Source organism: Patagioenas fasciata, chromosome 2 (assembly GCF_037038585.1).
Source record: "Patagioenas fasciata isolate bPatFas1 chromosome 2, bPatFas1.hap1, whole genome shotgun sequence".
In the NCBI taxonomy this organism is placed as follows: domain Eukaryota; kingdom Metazoa; phylum Chordata; class Aves; order Columbiformes; family Columbidae; genus Patagioenas; species Patagioenas fasciata.
In genome coordinates, this window is record NC_092521.1 from 36,231,013 (window position 1) to 36,258,991 (window position 27,979).

The following is a 27,979-nucleotide window of genomic DNA, read 5'->3' on the forward strand; positions in this document are numbered from 1 at the left end:
TCCACTCCCCTCCTATTTCCCTGTTTATTCTAGCTACATATGCAGGGTGTGTAAGGAATGTATAACTAACCAATATTCTTTATTTTCTTTTTCTTTTTTTTTTTGACTCTCTATAAATATATAATCAGTATCATGTAATTTCTACGAGTGGGGAAATCAGAAACAGGCATCGTGAGCTTCCAATGAAACCTCATTACACGGGTCAGAAACCACAGCTGCAACATCTGTATCATCTTCCGTGAGCTACAGTCTGAGGAAATTCCAGATTGCTTTCTGAGGGCTGGAAAGTCTGCAAACTGCGCTCCTAAGCCTTTCCGAGAAACTTCATGGCAGTGGGCAGATCACCTTGGCATACTTTCCAAACTTTGTCAAGAGCACAAACAAGCTCTCAAGTTTTCCACGACTGTGTTCTTGTGCTTATCTATTCTCATAGTCATATCCGGAGTCTGACACTGCAGGCACACAGACTTTTTCTGATGTGCACAGTATAACAGAAACCAGCATTAACTAAGGTTTCTTTTGTGGGTAATTGCTCACAACACCCAACTAACTTTAAAGTTTGATAGCACAAAGGCCACAAGTATTTTAGGAAATGACCTTTATGCACTGCTTGCTTCTACCACCCAACCATCCCTTTCTAGCAGAGTGAGAGGGAGGAATCACCAGGCTGCACTGAAGAGCCCTTGGAAACTTTCTTCCATTGAGTGATTAATATTCTTATGCAGAAATTGATCTCCAATGCCCTGGAGAGAAAATGACACCTCCATTTCTTGGTTGTAGTTGGTTAATTAATTAATTATCTGATTTATTAATTATCTGAAAATGATTTTTGTATGGATTAATGATGCAACATTTATGAGTTTGGAAAATACCTTTGCATAATCAAATCCATGCTTCTCTTTGTTACCATTGCGAGAAATAGTGTAATTATAGAAGCGAGAGTTCTTCACTAATCCAACCCACTCTCTCCACCCAGGAGGGATGTAGCTGCCATTGTATTCGTTGAGGTATTTCCCAAAAAAAGCTGTGAAGGTAAAAAACAAACAAACACACACACACATATGAAACTTTACAATCCAAGTCTTTTAGTCTGAGTCAAAAGCACACATGAATGAAGACAAAATGTGTTAGAATGAGTCAGAGTCACTGTCAAAAATGTTCCTTTTATACCTTAGAGGGTGTTGAAATTAAGTTATTTCCAGAGGTTTTATGAAAGTTGAAAGCCTTTGTGACTTCAAGTTTTCTTCTTAATTGTTTAGAATCTAGTGCTTACATTTTTTTCTTCGAGAATGAAAGTGTTTCTCTTGGTTTTCACTTGAAAACAGAATAAAAACACTCCCCGGAGGAAACATCTGAGAAGCACCTTGTGGTTTTAAGCAAGTCCTGTGATGTTTTGGAGATTGGCTCCTGACTTTTGAAAGTATGGGCTTGGCAACCTGACTCTGTTTGCTGGTTAGATAAAAGGTCTGGGAAGTCCAGATCTCCATCCCACAGGGCCATGTTTGGGTAGAGCAAAAGGGAATTCTTGTCCTGCTTTACTACTACAGCTTCTCTAAGGCAAAACTAAAGAAGAGACAAAGACCTGGAGGTCAACTACCTCTACCTGGCCTGCCAAACTAAGTGTATTTTTTTCCATTAGCTCCAGGTGACAAGCCAGAACTCACTCAGACTGAAACTTTCAGCCTTCGCTGTCAGGCCCAGGAGGGTTTGCAGGTTTTCATGCCAATTCCTCTGCAAGGAAGTAAAATGAAAAACCATCTCACAATGCAGCGAGCTCCCAGCTACCTGGGAGTTTTGAATTGCTTGTGCCAAAGATAAACAGACACGAAAAGCTGGCCAAATGTCTTTGAGAGAGCAAATTAATGCTGGCATGACACCCTGGTACACACAGCCATGTTGCTTCTAGGGACATATGGAAGCTCTTTAGCTGCTTGTGTATGGTCTTTGGCCTGGATAAGAACATCATTTTTGGATAGCTCTGCCCTGCTTTCCACTGCCTATGAAGTGCAGTGACAAAACACTTCACCGGGCCTGCAACTTGGGCTTTTAAGCATTTGTTAGCTCCGGTTCAGTCCCAGCAAGTTATTGAGGTATCTGAGTAACTTCATTATTTGCATTTTTAATTTTCTTGAGGTTTACAAGCCCTTGGAGGGTCACTTGTGCCAGCATGTCTGCTGCCTGTGTCCCCAGCAGCCAGCACAAAGCTACTCCCAGTGCTCACAAAATGAGACGCTCCTGAAGGTGAAGGAAAGACAGAGTCATCTCCCTTTCCAAGGACAGAGCTCCTCTGGGCAACAGCTGCCCACCTCACTGCACCCTTTGGTGGTGAGCAGCCCCTGCCCTCACTGCCAGCCCAGCTCCCCCAGTCAGGCCTACCCACAGAGAGCTACTGCCCAGCATCATTGCCTCAGCTGGGCATTGGGACACACGTCAAACCCCCACACTTGTTTCCTACTAGGAAATGAAGTCACTTTGGAAAACCTCACATTTGACCTAGACACATTCAACCTAACTGAAAAGAAAGCACATTTGTGGAAGGGCATAAATAATTCAGATCTGATTGATGTGGGCATGCTGAACTTCCTGGGAAAACTGGTGGAAAAATGTTCATAATTAAGACTTGTCTGAGTCAACATAAATATCGTGCAATCAAATCATATAACTGCTAAATGTCACTAACCAGAGGTTAGTCATAGATAATGTTGCTTTCCTACACCATGCGGAATGTGACATATAAACAAATGCAGCTCTTCCTCCCACAGCCACCAAGAAAGCAGCCCAGCTTCTCTTACTTTTTCCTCCCAAGGCCAAACAGAAGTTAGGAAGCTTGAGGTGAAGAAGGCGACCATGGGGAGGGAATAAACGCTCAGCACCACTGCCTCCTGGAATGTACACCACACCTCTACTCTAAGGCAACCAAACTGTGTTAAACTCTCAGACAGTCAGATGTCCAGGGAAAGTGTAAGGGTAAAGGCTGAAATACTGTGGGAAGTGAAGCCAAGCAAGGAGAAGAAAGGGAAGAGAAGTCGGAGAGAGACAACAGTGAAGAAAAGCATGGGAGAGTGATGTAACTGAAAGGAAGCATTACTGAGTCAAGCAAAATCAAAGATGGTCTGTGGTTACAGGGGAGATCTGAGGTTAGCCCTCCTGAATGCCATTCCAGATCCTCCAGCAGCTACTGCGTGACCTTGGGAAACGTCTGTGTGCTACACTCATCTGTAAAGGACTCCACTGCCAACCTGCCTCCCACAAAGATCAGAGGCTTACAAGCTGTGAAATGGAAGTTATGGCAATTTATCATGTAGGATGGTTTGAATGCCCCACCTATAATTAAGATTGACTAATACTGAGACCTGAACTCTGCTATTCACAGTCTTGCCAAACTTCAATCATTAGGGATGATAGTTTCCATACTATCTGACTCAGGCTCCGTTTTACTCTATGGAACATTTTAGCCAAACAGTTCAGCATTTTCCAAGGAAAAGGCTAGGGAAATATAAATGCATTTGCCCCTTTAAAAACCATTGGCAAGATTTTCTCTAAGAGGTTCTAGTGTTTGTAGGTTTTGATGTAGTACATTTGTAGATAACAGAGGTGGCTATGAAAATCTGAATCAAAATGGCGAAGAAGAATTTCTGGAATCCATGCCTCAGTCTCTGCTACAGGAAACCTAGGGAAAAGAAGCTTCTCTAACACTCTGAAAAACTGTAGCACATAGATGATCAGGAAAGACTTACTACAGCTTCTCAGTTTAATGTCACTGTAGGGCGTTCCTTTATGGACCTGAGAAAGTCCCTAGGGTTTCAGTTTGGCATTAGAACAAAGAACATTCAGCTTCTTTCTCTCCTGTCTCTTTTGAAATTCAGGCATTACCTGAAAGAAAGCCACTAGCACAAAATGCAGAGAAGAAATGACCTGGGGCATAAGGATGAGAAAAGATGAACTGAATTTAGAAAAGGAAAGGGAGGCTTGGAGCTGGCAGGGACCAGTTCATCTTGGAATTTCCTTGTTTTAGATTGCTTAATTTTCTAACTTTAATAATGTTTTGTTAGCTCCCTCTTGGCCCCCTGAACCCCATATTTCAGTGCATGTTATGAGACTTCATATTGACAGCCTGAACCATTCACCTTTGTGTTGGCAATGTTTTAGTGTTTTATCATAAAAATAATCTCAGAGCTGTCAAATTTTAAGCAGCTCCTTGAGTGACAATTTGCAGAAATAGATGTTTCCCCCTGTTGTAGAATAAGCAATTCCCATGTCAAATGTATAGCAAAGCCCTGAATACTAGTAGAAACAGCAGTAGCCATGATAATGGGTTGCATTTGCCAAACTGCAGTAACCAAGAGTGGTTTGTTGGTCACAAGCTCAGGAGGATATGAGTAATTAGACACATGAAGGGAAAAGCCAGGCTTTTACTGAAACAAATGAGTTCAGTCCCTTCGCCAGGGGTTTTCTGAGTACCGCTGAGTATGAGATAGGGCAAGTGAGACAGAGCTGGTGCCCAGCGCCAGTAGTTAGTGTCTGGCTCTTCATGCTCTGAATGAAGACAAGTGCCAGGGTAAAATGAAAGCACAATAGTGTCCATGAGGCCAGATAATAATCATCACAGGTGTCCTTGTTTTTTGTTGATCAGATGATTGTAAACAATTAAAGCACCATAAGACATGCCACAGAGCTGCCTGGGAGCTGACATTAACATAGTGTGCTGGATCTTCACATGCTTGGCTTGTAGGGTCAACACACACCCTTAACCAAGTTCTAGCATCACACTTGCTGAATCACCCAAGTCTGAGTACTGACTGGGAATGCTCAGCTTTAGAAGCCACTTGCACTCAGCAGTTACAGAGTGTAGGAAGCCATTTCTGCTTGTAATTAATAAAACGGAGATTATGACTCAATGGGTAAAAGCCTCATTAAAAAGTAATGCCATTTCAAGGGACATCTTTTCATTATTGCATGTAATAGTCCCCACAGGGATAACACGAAAGATAAATGCTGATTTTTGCATTTTAATAAGACAGTTTTTATCTGCATTCTGGCAGTTTTGCTAACTGTTCCCTGGACACATTGTTATTTTTTAATCACATGTAGAGTAGCTTAGTAGATTAGAATAATTGCATTCTGTGTATGTTCAATTAAATTTATGCAAACAACAACACATGGCATAGTGAACAGTTATAAAGACATCTATGTGTCTCAGGAGTGGATGCAGGATATACATGTTGGTACCTAACATGAATAGATGCCTTAATACAGGTTTTTGTTTTCCCATTAGTATTTAGCTAATGGGTCCTGAATGGGACCAAGAGATTGAGGGGGCTGCAAAGGGTGCAAGACAAGGAAAATTTGACCCAGAGGATGTCTGGATGTTGAAGACAGGATATTTATACCTGAATGTGATTTGAATTCTCATAATTCCCACTATTTTTTACAAGCATTTATGACTAACGTTTATAGTATTACACAATAGAATTAGTCTCCTAACTCCTGTCAGCATTAATGGATTAGTGTACAGGTGAACTGGGCTACATTTACTGGCGAGACATCTCTGCACTTCCAGGGATCAAAGAACATATATTATGTTCTACGCTCTTGTTATTTGTTGAGGCTTATGAGAATGTTTCCGATTTAAAACAAACCCAAACCTTCAAAAAGGCGTGCTGCCCTGAGGTTTAGTCACCGTGACCCAGACAAGAGTTTTAAGTAGACAGTCCACTTCCTTTAACAAAGTCAGGAAACCATTTACAGGAGCCGTGAAGCACTGTTTATATGACATTTCAGGGCTGACAGTCTGTGCTTCTGGGGACAGAGCCCAGCAAAACTGCAGCTTCCGGATTATTCCAGTAAATTCTTCCTTGCTTTCTTCCCATTATGCAAGCAATAGATTAAAACCCAAGAAGTCTGATTTTTCCTTTCTGTTGAAAAATTACAGAGGTTAAGTGTATCACGTCATTAAAGTGCAGAAAGCCAGGTCAGTATACCAGCTCTGCCTAGGAAATGAAATACGCACTGTCCCAAAAATGTGGTGAGGAAACTGAGGCACCAAGAGGTTAACCTTCAACCAGGCCTAAGTCACGCAGGAAGCCTGTGGCATTGCCAAGAATATTATTCAGATTTCACAGTTTCCAGTCTTGTAACTTAACCGCAGTAGAAAAACCTCAGGTTTTGTACTTTTTCTCCAGCTTTGTGGGTCTTTCCCAGCTGCTGCCAGGTTTACCATTGCAACCAAAAAGAGCATTAAAGATTTTATAACTCAGCAGTTGCAAAAGGCATTAGCCTATAACTTGATATAGCAATCGTTAGCGTGGGTGATGTCTTTAACAAAGCCTGTATTATGGGCCAAGCTGGTAGCACTTTTCAATATTGATGTTGTCTGACACTTCTCATTATAAGACCCTGTTTTCAGTTGCTTATAACTTTCTCATATTTGGACTGAAATTTTCCACACTGGAGGTCTGCCTCAGGCTGAATTTTTTGAAACTTCTTAGCCCGAACAGTAGTCATCTTTGAGAGCCACAGTAATGGAAAAGGAATTGCATCTAACATCTGAAAAAAATTAGGTGAGCTTTCGCTTGATAGCACTTTCATGCTCTGCACTGCGAGCACTAACTCTGTCAAAGACATGGTGGGCTTTCTGCCAAGAAGGCATCTTTTATCATCCTGGTGAAAATCTGTCCAAAGTTTGTTCAGTTTTGAAAAAAAACCACAACAAACCTGCAGTTTGCATGTGCTGGAAATCCGGGCACCTTGGGACTTTATTCCCTTTCCACCTGTGAGTGGTGTCAGTAGGTGGGAGAAAGTTAATTGAAATGCAGAGGCCAGAAGGTGACCAGATAAGGACAAGCAGTTTGGGGAAAGGCAGGAGATCCAGCAAAGCTGCTGAGAGTGTGGGGAAAGAAGTGGGGATTTGGGGCCCAGGACTGCCAGTGTCAACCAAGAAACTGGACAGTGAGTGCAGAAAGGAGAAAAAAGGTGACTGACAAGGCAAGAGGCTGGGAGAAGCAGAGTTTTTGATCAGCGTGGGAGAGGAGATTGCTGATGGTAAGCAGGTAGAACAAGACATGTCTGTCAAGGACTTGCTGGACCCATGAGGGGAGAAGAGTAGGAAGGACTTGAGGACAGGCAGGCAGGGGGACCAGGCTCAGAGCAGAGGCTGAGGTGAGGTCTTGCACAGCCAGAAAACTGGGATGAGAAAACTGAAGAGTGGAGACTGCTCCACCTAAGGGGGTAGGACAAGGGATCCGGAAGTGCTTTTGGATTGTGGGGAGGACACAACAATGCCTGAAAGGACTCCTGAGTCTCAGTGGTGTCTTCCTTTCAGCAGCCACCTGAAAACCTATAGTTGCACAGACAATGTTCTACCCAACTTTTACTAAATGAAACACTCAAATGTGTAAACTTGCTTAAAATCTTTCAGTGTATGGTTTTCTATGTAATATTTAATAGCACAGAATTCTGTTTTTAAGCATAAGTAGGCAGGCATTCTGTGGTTTTTTATGAGATCCTGGACAGAATCCAAAAAAGCTTCACTTCATGTGATACCATAGAACTAGAAAATCCTGCATATTATAATTTTCAGCTTTTTCCATCTTCTAGATTTCACTCTTTTGTGGACTATTTGAATGTATTCAGCATACTCACTTTTATTTACACATTCTTAGTTTGACTGAAAGTGCAATTTAACCTGAAAAGTGAGCCATATTTTTAATTATTTAAAATATTTACAAGTTAAATTATGTTTGATGCTCCCCAGCCTCTTTCATACCAATTAAAAAAGAACCTGAAAGCTTGGATACCTCTCTCTCTCTCTTTTAATTTAGAAATATTTTGAAAACTGAAAACCAGGACTTATTCCCTGCACACTCATTCCCATCCCTGTATCATTTTCTGCCACCCTCTCTGTTTTGAAAGGGTGCATGAGGCAGGATACAAATTAGGTCACTGAAACGACGCAGATTAAAAATAGGGTGTGCTGGCAGTCAATTGTACTGTAAGGCTGTGAACAGGAAGCTCACTGGCTTTGCCTCCAGAGGAAACGTGTTGTCTGCCCGCTGCTTCAGGAGGCAAAGTTTTGCAGCCTTTATGAAAGATTAACTTGTCTCTGTGTGTCAGAAGGGAATGGCACACAGTTTAAATACTCTTTAGCTTTTAGTCTCCTGTCATCTCAGTCTTTTATTAGTCTTTTGGTCACTACACTAAGAAATGTACACAGCAGTGACAGATGTCAACCGACATGCGTCAGAGGCTGATGTGAACTGTTGAACATACTAACTAGATGTCAAGCTAGTGAGCATCTCTGTTCATCACAACACAGAGGTCTGTGACTAATGTCAAAACATGCCAGACAGTGACAACTTGATGTCCAGTCACTTCTTGAGTTCTGAGTTTTATAAATGCATTAGAAATTGAAGTTTGAGTTGATTAACTTTACTGTGTTACTATTTTTGTCCCATGAGAGTCTGATAGTGCCATCAGGACACTCGCATGCATGAATCCTGAATGTTATTCTGATCACTTGATACTTCTGAGCAAGAAATAAAATATTGGGAAACACATCTTCCGAAAGACAATTATAAAAAAATGTAAGGAAATAATTGCCTAATTTGGTGATCTCTGTTCTTTCAAGTGGAACTCCATATGGGGAGAGTTTGGCATGCTGCTGTGAGGCTGTCAGTGGTCTCTGAGCTAGGACAGACTTCTGTTCTCTCCTGCACAGTTACTCTGGCTGTGAAGGGCTGAGAGGAGCAACTATTAGAAGGTAACTACTTTTAAAAGTAATACTAAGCTGAGAGGGCTCTGAATGCGTACACATGTTAAGTCAGGGTGAGAAACTTAAATTTACATTTCTCTTCATATTTGCAAAGGGATGAAACTTCATTTGGTAAAAATTTAGAATTCCACAGTATACAATGTATGACACATTATTTAACAATAAAATGACATCTGCATTGATGTCTCCTCGATATTGGTGGTGCTGTTGTCACAGCTCTCTGTTCTAAAATACTAAGATGATGCTTGGCTAGTGCTCGGTTCTGAAATTGTAGCACAATCTTCCTTTCCTACTGGAAGAAGCCAGGGTTGGGGTAGCACACTCCTGGAGTTTTCTTTTGTGTTTGTAGAAGAATGGCAGTGTGAACTGACAACACCGAAGGGCACATCTGAGAGGCAAGGCTATGTATTGTAGGGCTGGGACAAAAGAGTAGAAGGTAAAGAAAGTAATAGACTTGAACCGTGCTGCAGGGAGGGCTGAAAGAACAGCAGCTAACCAGCCAATACTCCAGAAAGCACAAAGCAAAATCTCTAACTCCAGCATCTAATAATCTTACAAATAACATTTCTGCATCTAAATAGCTGAAGATATGTCTACTGACATTAAAAACTACAAGATGAAAGAAAACTTTTCAACCTTTCCTCACAATTTCCACAGAATTTGAACAATTACAGAATGACCCTTTTTCCTCCCCAGTATGAGCAGCTGGAGCCTATGTAATTAAAAAAAATGTCTCATTTCTCTGAAGCTCTCCAGAGTAGCTTTGTTTTCTCTTTCTACCTATTTAGTGTGTCTTCCCTACTATTTTCTACAAATTCTAGTTTAATATTACCAATTTTGTGCACTTTCAGGTATGGAGAAGCTATCTACTTGACTCATTGCTGCATTAGCATACAGCTTGTAAATTAGAGAAACTGTACACATTGAAACGTCCTTAATTGTTTGGGGATTTTTTATTTCATGATAATTAGAAGCAAGAGTGATTTTGGTTTGGCAGTGTTATTTCTGAATACTGTCTGCCTTGCCAGCATCCAGCACAGTTCCTGCCCATGATTTAGCACTGCTGTATAATCTTCAAAAAGGGATGTTTCCCTGAAATGCAACGTTTCCATTAGGTCATATCAGAGTAGAACAGGATTAGAAGAGTAAAGCAGAAAAGGAAAGAAAAAAACATTCTGTTCTTTGCCACGTTTTCCCAGTGGCCTCTAATTAATACTGCAGTTTATCAGAGCACATTTCAGACCTCTCTTTAAATGGCCTGCTGTGCTTGCGTGGATTTCTCGTGGCTTCAGCAGGACTCCCTTCATAAGCAGACTCCCACAAGTGATCAGTTGCAATATAGAGGGTTTACTTATTACTGTGACAGGTTTAGACAGCAGATGCTTTATAGATGTCAGAAACTACTCAGAGTGAACAGAAGTAAGGACATTATATAAACATTCCCCCACCCCCTTATTTCCGCCGGTTTATATAATAATTCAATCCAATGCAGAAAGTGAGAGCTATATCCTCATAATTTTGAACAGAGAGCCAGGTTGGAGGTTTTGGACATTGCCTTAGCAGGACCAGTCCCTTATCAGGTCTGCCACTTGAGTCACTCACTTCTCTTTCTCTGCCTCAGTTTGCCATTGAGGAGGATACTAATTTCCTCTCAAAACATGTAGAAACGCACAGGGTAAATACCCATACTGTCTGCAATGTCAGCAGAGTCACAACTAGCCCCTGTGCCATGTGACCACTCTCCCCAGTTTCCTATTTTTAACTCCCAATTATTCTTGACTCCCAGGTATTCTTGAGTCATTACAATTTTACTAAACTTTCTAGCTGTGAAGTGCAGATTATTAGTTAGTTAGTGGAATTTTGATGACTTTTTAATGAGGCAACACTGTCCTTGAAAAATTTGTTATAAGCTCTGCTGTTAATTAATCTGCCGGAGTAATTAGAAGGTAGGCTCACCTTACAAGGAACGGATGGATAACTTCTTTAGGGCCATATTATTATAGGGTCAAACAATTACCTTGGTCAGAATTGGACTTTCATGCAAGTATTTTCATTTGTTTCCATTTCCTTTTTCTCCTTCCTGCCCTTGGTTAGAACTCAGCTATCCTGACAGTGTTGGGACTGGTTTTCTTTCTGCCTGCCTTTGGAAAGGGTTTTTTTCCTTGTCTTTTTCTTTTGCCCCCTTTTTCTTTCTCATTTTATAGGGTCAAATCTGCATTTAGTAGACATCTCCATGTGCCTTCATGATACACAACAGTGCAGAAGATGTACCCGAAGCAGAGCGTTTACTCCCAGATGAGCAGACAGGGCTAGTGACAGAGTTGTTCAGTTTATGCAGGAGGCATTTATTTAGTTGTGCAAGTACTAGATTACAAATTAATAAGAGTAAATTTTTTAAGAACAGGAAAGCCAGGTCCTACACAAAGCAGCCATCAACCAAGCAGAAAGGATTTCTGAGACATAAGCCATGAGAGAATGCTTATATTTGAGGGCGAATTCAGTACTGTGTCCAGAAGTGATTGTCAGTTCTCTCTCCCCTCTTTTTCTCCACCAAAGCCTTGATGCTGACCTTTACTCAGGTTTAGCAACGCTGTACTCAGATGGCAACTTCACTGAAATCAGCTTAATAGAGACTGAAGTACGATTCAGTGCATGTGTCAGGGCAAACACCAGGTCCAAAGAAGTTAAATATTTGTCTATTTTTGCTTTTTTACACAGAATGCAGAATGTTTCCAGAACTACAGATGCAGAGACAGAAGAAAAAATAGTGAGCTGTCTGTGTGGTCAAAAAAAGATGGCAAACAAGCAGATACATTTAAAGCATTGGATATAGCAGCATTAAGAGAATTAGGAGAAGCTGAGACCCTGAAGACATTTCCCTGCTATATGTTTTGAAAGCAATCCATTCTTGTGCCTAAACCCCTGATAGAAACAAATTTCTTTGCTGCCAATTATATTGTAAGGAACGCAGCTGGCACCAAGATCTGTGCCTCGTTGGTTCTGTAAAGTAGAGTCTTTGTAGTCGAACGACACTTCTGAACAAATTGCACCCTGATGACCTTGCACAACTCCTGTACCTTGCGAAAGGGAAGTCAGGCTGGAGCCTAACATGTCTACAGCTTGAATCTTAGGGGATAGGTGATGCAGAAATGAATCAGGTTTTACATCAGGCTGAAGCACAGATGAGAGGAATAGAAGAGCTCTTTGTAGACAGGAAAGGGATCTCCTGACTGCGGAAAACCACCAGGAATTTACAAGAAAACTAGCAAATCTTACTGCTGTACAGCAGAACAATCCTTCTTAAAGGCATGTTTCTACTCCTTTTCAGAAAATGCAAATGAAATATCGCCCCATGGCAAAGTTTAAATTATACCATTCACGTTGTTTCACTCCCATGACAGGCACTTGGCTCCTGTGAGGTCTCTGGCACCAGTCTCCAGCCTGGCCCTGACATCTTCTTCCACAACTGTTAGCAGCTGTCCACAAGCAGGCCGTAATACTGACCATAATCACGGTTGGAACTGCCAGTTCAGACCCAAAATGCCACTAAAATGAGACTCTTTTGCACTAGGTATAACTGCCCAACAGCTCATTTCCCACCTGGGACATTCAAACATGAAAATATGCTCCTCCATCACAAGTGAGTTTCTTTATATGGCTGTTAGCTGTGGATCTGGACCAGCAAGCAGTGCTGTCCTCCCTCTTTGTAACACTACACCCCTGCTCTGTAAAGCCAATTGGGGACAATAGTCACTTCATTTTAGGCAGTGATTCAAGATCCATTGCTGAATATCTATCATCTTCACTTTAAACAAAGAACTACCATTGATTTATCTCTTACCTGTTCTATACCCAGTGTTATTGAGATACACAGCGAAGGTACGTGGCTCATGAGTAGCCTGCCATGAGGGAGAAGAGCAGTTTTCGTTGTTGGTGTATACATTGTGGTTGTGCACATACTTCCCAGTCAGCATGGAGGAACGTGATGGACAGCACATCGGAGTGGTCACAAATGCATTGATGAAAGAGGCCCCTCCATTCTCCATAATCCTTCTGGTTTTGTTCATCACTTGCAAGGACCCTGCAATAAGAGATACTGATCATCACCATGCTGCAAAAATTAGTTAGAATATATTGGCTGTTGTTCTGCTGTCAAAAGTAAAGTATCAGTGATTAGCTTGCCTTTGGATATCAGTTTGTTCTACTCTATAGCTGAGGTAATTTTAGGAGAAAATATAAGTTGTTTATTATATCACCCAAAATATTTTTCAAGATTCCACAAAGACAGAAGGTTTCTGGTATTTTGGTTTTTCTGTTGGTTGGTTTTGTTTTGTTTTGTAAGAAAACAGTATATTATGCAGACTGCATCATTTGTCAATGTGCCAGTAAAATATGTAAAGTGCTGAGATTATCAATGGATCTGTTACAATTCTTTCCATTTTCTCAGATAATCAGAGAGAAAGAGTGAGAGAGAGGAAGGAAGTAAAGGAGGGAGTGAGAGATGGAAGGAGGAGAGAAAGATAATTCAGTACCAGCTTTTCTAGAGGAAAGTTTCTGTGGACACATGATCAGTGTGTCTGGCTTGGATAGCAAAGCACCGTGCTCAAAATCAGTTCCTGGGGATAAATCCGTATACAAAAAATATTGCCAAAATTCAGCACCTTTCTCAAGAAATTGTACTGATCCAGTTTAAAGAACAAAGACTGTTTTTGCATCCTTCAAAACATCTTCATGAACAACTAAGTGAAACGAGCAGAGCTGGCAGATTTCTGATTGCAGAAAGAATGAGCAGCTCCTGGTATGTTCTGTCAGTATTTACTGACAACTGTCAAACTTTGCTCTTTCTGTTATCCAACAGAGCAGAGATTGAAGGGTGAGAGTGAACTGTGGATATGCCAGTATGTGCCCACGAAACAAGTCCGCGAATTATAATACTTGCACAATTTTGGTGGTAAAAAGAGGTTTCTGGAACTCTACTTTTTTTTTTTATTTGTTTGTTTTTTAGTTTGGTTGCAGGTTTATATTTAAATCCATTGATTCCACTGTTACCATAAGAGTTTTGCTTGGTGATTTTGTTTGGGGCACTGGAAAATCAAATAAAAGTTTTGAAACAATGGAAGACATGGCTATAAAACCACAAAACTGCCAAGCAGGCTCAACTTCAGGTGTAAGCAATAAAATCTTACAAATTAGCTTACTAGTTAAAGTTAAGCATGCTCAGTTTTGCTTCTGGGCTAAGGAGTCACTGCTGAATACAAAATCTTTTGCATCGAAATTATTTGGTTTAAAAAAGGAAGAGACAGGTAGCTTTTCATCTTTTCCTTGTACAGTGCCCATGTCTGTGTCTTTAAGGATACCTTTAATACCCTGCATGTAAGTCACCATCACTCTTCCTTTTCACAGCTGTTTTTTCCTAAATGCAGAGCATCTGAATTTGTGCTTTCCTGAACTCAATACAGATAAAATCCATGTGTTTAGAGATATGAAGAAGTAGGAGAGTAACTGAGAGGTCCCTGAACACAAAAGGTCTCAGTTTGTATGAGTGGGAGCATGTCACTGAGTTGTTGAGTAAAAGTCAAATGAAATATCACCCTTGTTCTACATGTCTTTTTCGTAGACCCCAGGCTGGCTTTTTCTTTTTAGTATTTGTTTTGTTTTGGCCATAGCTCTGCCATTTTTGCAATGTCACAGTTTGTTACAGAGAGCTCAGCTATAAAGTGCTTCGAGGTCCTCAGATGGAAAGTGCACTGTTCAGGTATGCAAATACAGGGTAACAGCAGCAGAGCTGATGTGCACTTTAATGCCTCTATGCATTATAAATGAGGAGCTGTTAGAGCTCTTCCTCATTCCTCTTCTGGGTCAGCCCTCTGCTCTTGCAAACCTGCTGTTTATGAGTAAGTTTTTCCTCCAGGTATGCACTTACTGACACTGATAATAGATTTAGCGACTCTGGAAATTCTGGAATAGGCACTTCAAAGCAGATGAGACTTCCTCATTCGGAAAACAAAACATAAGTAGGAGATGAAACTTGCTTCTATAAGTTATAATACTTTGCTGTCTGTAGCTGTCATAGCAGCTTGTGCTTTTTACCATCTGTCCCACAGTCTTCAGGGCACACGTACTCAGGCACTGTCTGACAGCAGGACCCTCGCGCTCTATGCAACCGATTGGGGAGCACCTGAGGGGAACCAGATAACTGGGAACGGCCACTTTGGATACAGAAATTAGCAAGTTTTGTCAGGCAAGAAATGCAGTGTCACTTCTCAGTCTATTCTCATATATCTGCAAATATGTTTCATAACAAGCCTTAAAGTTGCTATGGCTTTTCATCCAGGTGTATCACAGGTGGGCAAGTCTACAAAGTGATAGCTAGAGCCACCTTGTCTTTATATGGGTTGTATGCAAGACCCCAGGAAAGTGGTGGACTTTCTCAGATCTCAGCACATATCACATTTTCTCAGCTTATGATTTTTGCTGTTTTAGTTCTAGTGAAGATGGAAAGCAAACCAGGCAAATTATGCCTGATGTGATGTATGCACCTGTTGCTGTGATCTCTTCACCCAGTGCTGCACTCAGTGGATGGTTTATATCGATCTCACTGGGTGGTGCATTAGGCTGTAAACAATGGTATAGAAAGAAGTAAATGTCCCAAATTAATTTTTTACTTTTTTTTTTTTTCTTTTCCCCAGCCTTTTCCCACTCCTCTGACATCTCAAAGGCCTGTCTGCTAGAAACACTGGAACTACCAACATATTCACTAAATTTGACTCCTTTCTGACATTGTGCAAGATATTATTTACAGTGAGGATTATAAGAGTGATTGAGGGGTCGTTGTTTGAGGTACTGACATGTGCAAGTGATAGAGAGTCTGAAGGACAGGGGAAGAGACTAAAGAGTGAGCAAAATTTGGATATAACTGTACTCATGGCTGAAGAGAGTACAGACCTGAACCTAGCGGGAGCTGAGGCCGGTGGCCTGAAGAGCAGCAGCAGGTTGTCTCTGGGGGAGCATAGTTCTGGGCAGCTATGGGTTGTGGGAGCTGGTGCTTTGTCTTGAGCAAGATGTTCATTTGACTCTGTATTTGGCAGTTTTTTCTCTACCCTCTGGTTATTGGCAGAGGAAGTGCACAGAGGCACAATTTAACCAGTCATTTCCCAGCTTCTGGGCTCAAATAATTGCCAAGTTTCTTTAAGAGCTGTGGGTCAGGCTGCTTCACACCACTTAAGTTGGCATGCACCTGCTGATCTGTAATATCCTTCCTCTGTAATACATTCCTCCCAGCATAAATAGGAATGAATTGAACCTGTGGAGCAATTTGTGGGTTTTATCTGATAAGCTGAATAAGACAGCAGCTCTACTGAACTTCTTTGCGTTCAGAATGCAAAATTCAGGGGGATGGGGCAAATCAATAGGAAGATGTGCATACTCTTATGCTTTCAGCACTGACTAAATGCAAGCTCCCTGCCTCTTGTAAATTTTACTTTGAATAACTCCCATGTATACCATTTGCACCCAGGCAGGTGAATATTTTGGTTCAACGCTTATACATGCTCTGGAAACATCTCCTTTCTGATTGAAGTTTATAACGTACCTTATATGCTCTTATGTTAAAGCATCCATTTAGAACAGCTTTTAGAAATGTTTGTGCTGGGAATACAACAGCAAATAATCCATACTGAGAGACTATCCAGTTTGGTGATTTTTGGATACCAATGCCAAAATTTTATTCTGTTTGTGGCAGAAAGTGTTACTTCACATTGACCTTTGGAAAATCTGAAATTTTTCTCAAGAATCACTGAGGAGTGAGGGGATAATTCACACATGGAAAACAGTCTGGCTTTACTTTTCAAATAAGCGGAATGATTTATTAGCAGAAATGCAAATAATGCAGTATAATAAGTCTTAGGGCTGAATCCTGTTTCCTGTGAAATGATCTATGAAAAGGGGAAACCTGTGTCTTCATTCAGTGCAGAGGGAATGCACATGTGTCCAGGCTATTGCTCAGCTGCCTGCTAATCAGAGCCAGAGTGCCCTGCAAACTGGCAGGGCAGAGCAGCTTTCAAAGAGAGGAGCTCCACAACAAGAACAAAGTGGCTTCACACATCCTTCCTCCTCTTTCACCACTTGCAAACCCTCTGGCAAGACTGAAGATGGCAAGTCAGTAACGTTGTTCGGAGATGTGTCTGCTGACCTACCTTCCCCAGTGCCCTGGAGAAAGTAGGCTCTTGCAGACCACAAAAAGGAAGATACGCCTTGACCGTTTAAACAAAATTTTCAGAATTACTCTATCAAGAAGAAATGCATTCCTACTGTAATAGCTGTATTTTAGGCCAAAAAATAGAGATGGAAACATCCATTCATTATGCAGCATGGTTAAAGGGAGAAGACGTTTGAAAGAGTGAGAAATAAAAAAGATAAGATGTGCTCAGATCTAAAGGCCCAGTCTTGGAGCTCTGCTTCGTAAAGGTACTAACTCTCAATCACAAAATACACTTTATTAATTATGTTCTCATAACCCTGAAGGAGTGTGTGAATTATTACCGCATCATGACAAATACAAAAATGCCGGCAACTAAATAGCTGCTTCTAGATAACTTTTTGTCTACAACTTTTTGGCTGAAAGCATGTGATCTTAGAAAAAAATGAACTGTTTTGTTATAAGTTTTCTGGAATTAAGCATTTTGATTTTTCAGTGTCATATGGCATTTTGTTTAGAAACTGACTATACTGTTATTAAAAACATGTCTTTCATTAAAAAAACACTAAGAATACAAGATTTCATTCCAAATTGATTTGCCAATTTTTCACCTTTTTCATCTTGCCTCCCACCCCCAAAATAAAATATTTGCTTAGGGGTAACCTAAAATTATCCTCTTTCTCTCCTTGATTTTTCACTTCGGGCAATGAACCAAAAAATCAGTTATATGCATAGCTACCATTAATATCTTTCTAACTTAGTTAATGGAAAACATTCAAAGGCCTCCTGGAACATCATCCAAGTGTTTTAACTTTTTCCACCGTAAGAAAAATATGTGAAAACTACTTCTGGCTGGTATATCCAGGTTGTGCTCAGATATTCAGTATACTTATGAAAGCAAAATTATCCTACTTTTTATATATATAGCATAGTTTTAAAGCAGATGGATTTTAAACACTTCAATCATTCATAGAAATATTGTGTCCTGAAACCAGGCCAGTTTGTCTGTGTGCATAAACATGTCAGATGACATACATGCATGTGAAAAATACATGGACAATATAGATGCTCACTTATACAACACTAAGGAAAAGGTTAACCTTAAAAAGCTCAAATTTTTAAATACTACAGAAAGTCACAAAGTGAAAAAGGGCTTTTGATGCAAGTTTTTTTACCTGTATGTCCTTGCATGCATTATTAACTCCTTTCATGGTGGTGATTAAAGCCTTCCATGGCAGATTTTGATAAGCATGTATTTTCTAAAGTCTGTAATTAAATCTGATGAATGCTATTAAATAATACTTGTTAACTCATTTTCCAAACTTGTCCCACATTCTGATTGTGTTCCAGGACCAGTACCTTCTCTGAATTTAGAGTATTTTCTGCTTGGCAGAAATTACTGAAAGACACATGAAAAAATGAAGTAGCAAACAAAAAATATTTCTCACCTAGCTCCACATCTTGATCATCTGTGAGCACAAGGATGATATTTGGTCTGATATTTTTTCGCTCCTGCTGCACACGTCCTCTGAACCTTGGGGACTTGATGGTGGAACAGTGACTTGTTAGCAATTCAGTACTGAGCACTGTCAAGATGAGTGCAAACCAAGACGACTTCATAGTAGCTCCAGTATTTAAATGAAAAGACATCCAGAAGTGCCTGAGCTCTAGTTTTCAAGACCTGTAGGGAGGAAAAGAAATGTTGTTCAAGCATGAAATAAACTTCCAGTCACACAGTGAAAGGATGACACGTAGGGAAGTCAAGCCTGACACATACCATTTAACATGATTATAAGCCATATTGTGGAATAAGTGCTTTATTCTGTAATTCTCTAAGAATAAACTCGGTCATTCTGCAACTACACTGTCTCAAACAATTTTGCTTGAAGTCGTGCTACTGCTTGCATTTTGTACAGGCATGACTTCTAGTATACTTCTCACAACGCTCTTTCTCCTACACCCCACGCTTCTTTTATGCAGCTTGTTCCTTACATTCAGTACCTGGGTGCAGTATAAAATTTCTGGGATGCAGACGTGTTCAGAACATCTGTAGGAGGAGCCCTGTACGAAGGTGAAAGCAGAAGACTTGTCAAAGACCTCAGTACTGTGGCTGTGCTTCAAAGTCTCCAGAATTGTTCGTTACAGCTTCTTTCTTTGTCCTGAAAGAAAAGAGTAGAAAAAATTTGCATTCCCCCCAGCTCTCCTACTTAATTTGATACCATCTCTGCGTACTGGTTAGATGCCACCTTGGCTGCTAGAGATATAAGAAATATATCTCACATCATCAAACGCAGGTGCTTTTCTAACATTTATAGCCAGCCCGAGATTCTGAGAACAAGAGTTAATACCAGCGTATGGCACCTGGCAAGCAATAGAGCTATTTTAGGTTAACTCACCTGCATGGGCGACTAAACCCTGACATAGCAGAGGGGAGAGCATGGCTGTCTTTTGCAATCTGCATTGGATCACTACGTGAAAAGTCATCTTCCCACAGACAAGAAAGCTCATATTAAGTGACAGTCCAGATGATCTTACCCAGCATTGTGAAAGAGCATAACTGTCTCTCAATCAATCAACGACAGACCTGAGTGCCTCATCCATAATGCACAGTACCTCTGGCACAGCCTCATCCTCGACACTCTGCTTCCAGACTTGGCTCAGTACGTTATCAGAACCCCCTCTCTGTGCCTGTCAGTCAAACAGCTTTGCTTTTGTAAGACCTGATGCAAGCACAGAGGCTTGGCTTTGCTGCAGCAGATTTAAACCTGTGACTGAAAATGACTGATTGGCTTGGGGAGGAACCGGGAACCACTTACACTTTAACATTTTTGGCATGACTGACTGAAGCTCTGCAAAACCATCCTGTTATACAAGGAAAGGGCGGGGATATCTGGGGGCAAAAAGGAAAGGGGTGGAAAATAAAGCAGAGCCATGCCTGCTCCCTCCAGGGTATTGACCTGCCACATATATTCTTTCTGTTTTTATTTTGGGACTATGGACAAAGCACGATGACATCAGTCAATAAAAAAATCCCACAGAACCACCAAGCTCAAGAACATTCAAGGTCTGCCCAAGGGGGAGCCTGCATGGGAACTGGGGTGCACAGGAGATAATTAGACTGGAGCATAATTCACGAGGAGATCTGTGCACCCACACCTGAGATTTCATATTCAAACATGCAGCGTGAACTACAAGGAGATTAATAAGAAGAAATAATTTAATGAGCGCAACACAGAAGACAAATAGCGCCCTGTCACTCAGCTAAAATTGTTAATAGGAAGGTGCTCTAAATTTTGGGGGAAGAAGCCACAGGAGATGGAGGGGATGGGACTTGGTGCTGGACTGCTAGGAAAAGGATCATGTTCTTGTTTTCACATACACCTTTTATTTTAAGCTTCGCAAGCTAAACAGTTTCATGCTCCTCACTCTGGCAGGCTGTAATTACACCAGAAGAGTGTGAATGTCTTTAAAAGGAAAATCCAAGTGTCTGTTGTGTTGAAATCTTGTCTTTCATTGTCTCCGCACCAACAAACAGTCCAGGCTCCGACTAACATTAGAGCACTGCAAAGCCAATACAGGGGATCAGGATTTAATGTTAAATGCCATTTCGGTGATTGCACAACATTCAGATAAGCAGACTGGAAGTCTGTAATTAGTCTGGACTGACTTTTAAAAATACTTCAATTTCCATCTACTTGTAAGTCACATGAAAGCTGACAAAAACCCGGAAGACCAGGGTTACTGGAGAAGTCAGCCTTCTTCTGACATCAGACACCACACAGTCTTGGTACAAAAACAGAAATACAATTTCTTTAAATGTCTGATCTTTAAATAGCAAAACTTTGACTCACCTCACAAAGCACAAAAGGCTATGTGAAGTGAGACTCCGTGTTTAGTATCTTACCTCAGTTGTACCGTGCAGTGAACTTTTTCAGACAATGTTGACCCAGAAAGCGCAGTCATCCTGACTGTGCTGTGCAAACATTGGCACCAACATGTTTGAATAAACCCCCACAGTACGAAACTGCAAGTTCTTGACAATTACACCTCAGTGGTAATAAAATTTACACTAATCCCAACGAACATTAACAAGTATTCTTCCTTTCACATTCTTTGGTCTATATTAGTTTTCAAAAAATCCTTTTATTTCAGCAAGTTAGGGCCAGCTTAGGCAATTCTTTTCTAGGAAAAAGAGTATGAAGCGTTTCTTTTCCAACTCTGATTTTTTCTCCTTGGTGGATAAAGAAAACTATCAGAACTGACTTAGGTGTATAAAATTAATGATCCAAATTTATTTGAATGGTTCTTGCACAAGATCACAGTAATGCCACCTTTTGTTGCTCCTAACTATTTCAGTTTTGTGTACAACAAATCTTTATTAAAAGGCAATCTTCGACAACTTGTCTTTTTACAGCATGTTTCCCAGTTCTAGAAAGAAATGAGGTAAAGAAAACTGTCAAAATACAGGCTTGATAGGGAAGACAAGGTTGCAATGTTTGTGTTGGATACGAGCTGGTGGTATACAAGTGCCCTACAGACACCGTAACTTATCTTGAGAAATAGATAAAAATAGAAGAAATCCTAAAAGTGACCTTTTCAAATTCACATGGGGAAGTAAACATAAATTCTTTTGTGTTGCGTTCAGAAATCAAGACAGTACTATAAAATGATTTTCTCTAGCCAAGTAATCAAGTGCTGATCACAATTTCTATACATGCTATTTGGAAAATTTAAATAATATTTTTCCTATAGAACATACCTATGACAACTGAAAGGTAGTCAGTAAATAAACGAAACCAGAGAAATGCAAAGAAACTGTATTTTCCTCATGTGAATGTAATTTTTTCTTTCAGTCATTTCCTCCTCCCCACCCCCCCACCTGCCACAGGAGCACAAATTTGTAGTTTGTACTCACCTTTCATAGTACAAAATCTGAAAGCTTGGATCTTTTTTTTTTTTTGCTATGCTGCTAGTATTATAACAGGCAGTTCAAGGACTTGTTGGCATGGAGAATTAATTACCCGTGAAACTTGAATTACATTGCCAAGGCACTACAAAGAAGGACTACAGTGCCACTTCTTGTGATGTGGAATAGAAACTAGGAGGATTTTGTTTCTAAGTCTCTTAAGAGAGTATCTTTCAGTGGCCAGAAAGAAAAGCAAAAGATAGAATAGCATATTTTGAAACTGTTTGTAGATTTTATATTCAGTTTGGCTGATAAATACGTAAGATTTTTCAGTGCATTGGCTGAAAGTGCTTAATTTGGAACACAACAAAAGACAGACAGTTTTCAAAAAAGAGCATTTTCCCTTTGAGAATCCACTTTGTTTTCATGTCCACATTTTTTACTATGCTCAATTAAAGTGCAATTTTGTGTTTAGCCAATAAAAAACTGTCCAGTACCATACATGTTTACGAAACAGTGCATTGAGTATCCACAAGCATACTCCATTGTAAGCTTTAAAGATGTATTGACTTCTTCATAACTAATATTCTACAAATGAGGCTTCCGCATATCCTTGCATATAGAACCTGGCTTACATGGACTGATTTCTTTCTTGTTTGTAAATCTGAAATCAAATGTGTCAATAATGAGTGGCCAAAAGGCCAACAACTTTGTCTTCTCTGCACCAAAGTGTTGATGTTTCCTTTTGAGCATGAGCAGTGAGGACATCACATCATTCGAAGTCATAGATTAAGGCCTGCTGTTCTAGCAGTCTTTCCATCCAGAAAAAAAAGGGACCAACTCTGGCCAAAAAGGAAACAGCAGTAATAATACTAGTAATAATGTGCACTGTGATTGTGTAGCTTCAGAACCAGAATTCCGGTTTCAGTTCCCCTGTTATTAGCAATAAATGTGCCCAGTGAATTGAGAATATAAGGTACTGCAGGCATCCTAAATCAAGAAACTCCTAATGTGGTAGCAATTTTGTGGTTTAGTGTGTTGTTCCTGATTACTATCCAGTATCCCACCAATTATTTCTCTGTGCTTAGATTTCCCTGCCTCCAAAAATTGACATAGGTGTATTTAATTAAGATACTGTCCACAAACAAACATTTTACCGCTTAGGACATTCTGAGATTCACGGACAAGTGCTAGGAACTTGCACAAAAATATTCCAAAAGCATGGAAAAGAAGCAGAAGAACTCGTCATTGCAAGCGACAGATTGCTTCATTTCCTTCATGAAAAAGACAATCTTGGATAATTTCTTCCTACAGATATCTCTGACAAATAAAAGAATAAGGCCTCTCAAACAAACAAAACCTCAGATATCAATCACCACAAGTAAATGAGCTTTCCTTCCTCACCCCAAGCATAGGAGCATTATCTTCCCATGTATTTTACCTCTGACCTGCCAACTTGACAGTTTTGGCTTTGATAAACATTTTTCACAGCAAATATGACTCCTGTGTTGTCTGTTTCCTTAAAATCAGATTTTCCGTTAGAAAAATGGAAAGACAAAGGACAACAAGGAGAATTCTCATCATGTATTAAAAAAAGAGTAGCGATTCTGCTGTTGACAGTGTTTTGTAGTTTCCAATACGACCTTGCTGGTTAGTCACATCGGTGGGCACCTGGTCAGCATAATCTCAAAAACCTGCCAGTTTGCCTGTAATGCCAGAAATCACTGTCACTGGCATCATTTTAACCAGAGTTGGCTTCACCCACCAGTGCCCCTATGAATGTCAGATTCAGTGGTTTACACCTACCATTTTCAGTTCTTTGCTTTAAGGTGAAATGTGTTCACCTAGCAATGCTGCTGTACTCGCAAATGTTTTGCATACACGGAAACTTCAAGGTGAAAGGGAGTGAAAAGGGTTTTCTCAGCCACACATATACAGATTCTGTGAATATTTGCTGTTTATTTCACAGGGTGGATGGACCTCTTAAAGTCTCACAAAGTCTGAATCATAGCAGGTATGCTATTAGAGAACCAACAAAATTAGTAATTTCATGACATTAGTAATTGTGTGAAGATTGTTCAGACAGATTGAAATACACAATAAAAGGTCAGGGAGGTGAGATGTTCATCTGCACCAAAGCAGCCAAGCGGTGAAGAAGTCTTAAATCTCTCCTTAAATCATATTGCCTTGACAACTAGAGGGTTGTAAGACCCTACAACAACAATAACAACTCTGAGTTTCGCTAATACAGTAAAGCACTTAAGTGGAAAAAGCTGTTGACAGATGTCTGATTTAAGTTTAGTAATATTAACGCTCTTCTCACATCTTACACTTCTATCTTGTATTTAAAAGGCAAACACCGCAATCTCAGACAACCAGGCATGACCGCGGAAATCTGCGGGTCAGGTTCCTGTGGGAATATCGAGTCTGTAGCCATGAGAAACACACTTACTGTACAGCAGAAGTCAGGAAAAAGCGAGACCTACCATCTCTTCTTAAAGGTTAATCCCCTAATCTTAGTTGTAAAATATAGGATTTACAGTGAACACAAAGAACGTAATTCCTATCTGAGTCTAATCTAACTATAATCTATTGCATTTCCAACACTCTTTACAAATTAATCAGTTATCTGCTCACCTTCCAAATGTAATCTGTGTATTATAATGATGTATCATCAGAGCCTGAGGCTAGTTTAATTTAAGGTAACTATGATTTAAAGTAATTGCAGGCGGGGAGAATCATAACCTTATATTATGCAATTTTGCAAACAGTTACAGACAGGAAAGGAAAAAGCCTGCAGTGACTTGAAAGTAAAATCTACACTTGCTAACCCACTTTTATAACTTTGTACAGGATAAGGGATATTCTTAGTAGGCAAAAGTTTCCAGCACTTCATATGTCAGAGTAAAATGACAAACTCCAGTAACATTTTAAAAATACATAACTGTAAAAGAAATGATCTGTCTTTAAAAATGGAAAATATATCTTTGATTTTAATGCTGTTAATATAGTTGACCAAACCATTAAAGAAAATTAAAAATAATATTTTTATATTAACTTCAAATCTGTGAAAGTTTTAAAAGAAAATTCCTCCACATTTTTCAGTTATAAGAGTGCCTGCTGCTAAGTTACAAGCTTCTAATAACATACAGTTACTTAAGTTTATTTCTCACCACCTGATTTACTTTGTTTTAGTATTTCATATTTCAACACAGCCAAGAAATGCACTTGTCGTACAAAAGAGCCTGGTATAATTGAGCCAGATGACATGCCCCACAAGTAAAATCAGCCATTCATGAAAGCTGGTCACTAGAGGCCATTTCAAACAATGCACATTTCAAAGTAATCTAAAGTAATCCCTTTTCTCTACTGATTTGGTTTCCAGGCAGTCTTAAGCACATGTGTGCAGCAAACAGGAGGCTTATTAAAACCTGATGTTATATTGGAAGTTATAATGCCACCGCCTTGTGATTGAATTCTGTGTCTGTTAGTCTTCAAAGAGAGGGAAAAAAATCAATTAAATTTATATGCTTATTAAACATGAGTGTCATGATATGTGCAGTTTATTAGCACTTGCTAAATAATTAAGACTGAGAAAGATAATTAGATGTGCACTAGGCTCCAAAGAGGCTTCTGATATCTGATTTTTTGTTTTATCTTTAATGAAAGTGGCTTTCCAGCTACCAGGTAATATAATTGCTAAAGGACGACAAATATAAAGAGTAAAATCTGTGTGTGAAGGAATTTGAGGTAACTTTAAAATTCCGTTTTAAAACCACATATCTTTGCTATATTCCTACTCACTTCAGCTGTGTGGGGCCTTATGAAAACACAGCACACAATAACACACCGACTATTCAGTGATCCAGTAAGTAGTCTTGAGTTGGGAAGTCATATCACAAGGGTGAACAACAGCGGCACAGTTTGCACATTTCTTTAAGTTCTTATTTAAGTCCACTGGTTTTAGATACTGTGCAAGAGCACAGGTGTCCATGTCTCCTTTAGATAGAAAACACTTTCAATTTAAGAAGGTTCCTGCCTAGATGCGTTTCCTTCTCCTCAAAGGTCTGCAACTGTCTTTGAAAGTGGGATTTTTTTAATTTGGTAAACAGTTTGTACATGATTAACTTGAGTATGAACATAGCATCTTTAGCATACAATATCTATGGATCTACTTATATAGGAGAAGACAAAAAACATGCCTGTTTCCTCATGCTAATGTACACACTTCCATTATCACAGGGAGAGGTTGTGGCAGATGCGCTAGACCCAACCCCAGCCAAACCAGCAGCAGTTTGGTCCAGAAGAGGGGACTGAGTCACAGCCAGGCCAAAAACTCCTTCCAGGAGACCCACAGGGAAGGAGAATGGCACATTGAAGGCTGGTGGCTTGTGGGCACAGGGAGTCTCATGCAGAATTTTCCTACTGTATGCAATTTGACTACAAGTCAACCACTTCATTCTATAAATACGACAGCCTGGATGAGCCCACTTTGAGCTCTACGTGCTAAATAAGTGAACCGTATGGCAATGGTTTCACTACTCAGAGGTCAGTGGATGAGCCCAATTCAAGTTCAATATTGATCATTTAGCTTAAGTAGATGCACAACAAATGTAATGGGTTGTTTAGAGATACAAGGTTGTATGATTTTTAGTGTACTCTTTGATTCATGTTACTTGGTAGACTAGATTTGCTAAAATTTTAAGCTGTAAGGTCCTACTTTTATTTGCCAAAAGTAACTGCAGACCATACTAAACGCCTGCAAGATGAAGTCTAGCTTGCATTTTCCTGGGAAAAATGGAACTGACTGGCAAAACAATGATCCAAAGCTAACGCGGAAATACCACAGACATCTGGAATGTGGGTCCTCTTTTTGCACTTCACTGAGAAGAAGGGATTTATCCAGACAAAACGGCACCTTCAAGGATGTGGACCAAAACCAATGTCTACAACCGAACAAAACAGAGGCCCACGTGGAGTCAGGGAAAAGGAGTCCAATGGGGAGTAAGGGACCTGGTGGTAAAATTTTGCTATTGGACTGAATCTTGATGTGAATGGTCTGTAAAGATATTAAAGTTTGTAGTTTTCTACGCTCAGGCGGACCTCTGTGTAGGTACTCGGCGTGAGCCAGCTGTTTTATTATTTTACTCCATTAAATATTTTTCCTGAAAATTTTGCTTCCTGAAAGTCTACCTTGAATGCGATTATGGGTCTCCCCTGAAAGTTTGCCTTTGGAGCTCTAAGTACAGGCTCCAGAGCAAACGGTTATCAGGGGAAGAACCACCCTGAACATTTGCATCATGATGGATATATGCCTGGCCTGAGAGTTTGTCTTTGGAGCTTCAAAACACAGCCCCTGGAGTGAACAGTCCTCAGGGAGAGAAGACGCCTGAAGGTTTGCTTTGTGAATGAATACGTGTGCCTGGAAAGAAGGTAAGCGATACTTGATTTGGTATATCTGCCTCATGCAGTAAATAATAGAACAAACCCGCCACCGAACTCTTTAAAGTCACGCTTCTCTTTAAGAAATATAAACATTGTTCTACAGCAAGCAGAACCCAAAATCACTCCCCCACAACAGAGGTTTAGCCAGTTTTTGCTGGCACATGGCTGGGTGGTCTTGGGTAGAAGCTGAGCCTAATGCAGGGGTGCCCTGGCTGCTCTCCTTGCTGACTGCACAGGGGAAGCAACAGGAGCTCATGGGGACCAGAGGAGTCTATGTAAAGATTGAAGCATGAGGTATTGGGAGTATGAATATATAGAAGAATATGCATGTAAACAGGTGCTCTACTAGGTACTCCTAGGAGATTATCTCAGGTGTACTTTTAACTACAACACAGAAGGATGAACTTCTCACAAATATCGCAGGAATTTAGGCAGATGCCATCCCCTTGCTAATCAGGAGGGTCCGACAGTTCCTATAAGTGCTTTTCAAAAACTTACTCTCCTATACTACGGTGCAGAAAGTGAACTTATGCATAGCATTAGTACTTTGCGTGCTTACATGCACGTAGATCCACTATAGACTACATATAGTGTCGACTTTCACTTCAAGGTCTGGAGATCAAGTCTAAAGTTTTGGGGTGTTTTTTTTTTTTTTTTTTCC

The 27,979-nt window shown here is 40.2% G+C and overlaps 1 protein-coding gene across 12 annotated transcripts in view; it reads right to left on the bottom strand.

Annotated features, from left to right (window-relative positions):
• Positions 1 to 27,979, bottom strand: part of SULF1 (sulfatase 1) — a 124,915-nt gene that overhangs the window by 45,273 nt on the left and 51,663 nt on the right. For 9 of the 12 annotated variants that reach the window (XM_071804030.1, XM_071804025.1, XM_065831806.2 and 6 more), the window contains 4 exons: positions 18,969 to 19,126; positions 18,416 to 18,648; positions 12,612 to 12,851; positions 873 to 1,024 (listed from right to left, as the gene is read on the bottom strand). In XM_071804030.1, the coding sequence (XP_071660131.1) occupies positions 873 to 1,024; positions 12,612 to 12,851; positions 18,416 to 18,617 (594 nt within the window). In that variant the 5' untranslated portion in view covers positions 18,618 to 18,648; positions 18,969 to 19,126. Of the gene's footprint in view, positions 1 to 872; positions 1,025 to 12,611; positions 12,852 to 18,415; positions 18,649 to 18,959; positions 19,127 to 27,979 lie in introns of all 12 variants that reach the window. The other 3 variants (XM_071804028.1, XM_071804029.1, XM_071804026.1) reach the window with 3 other exon arrangements.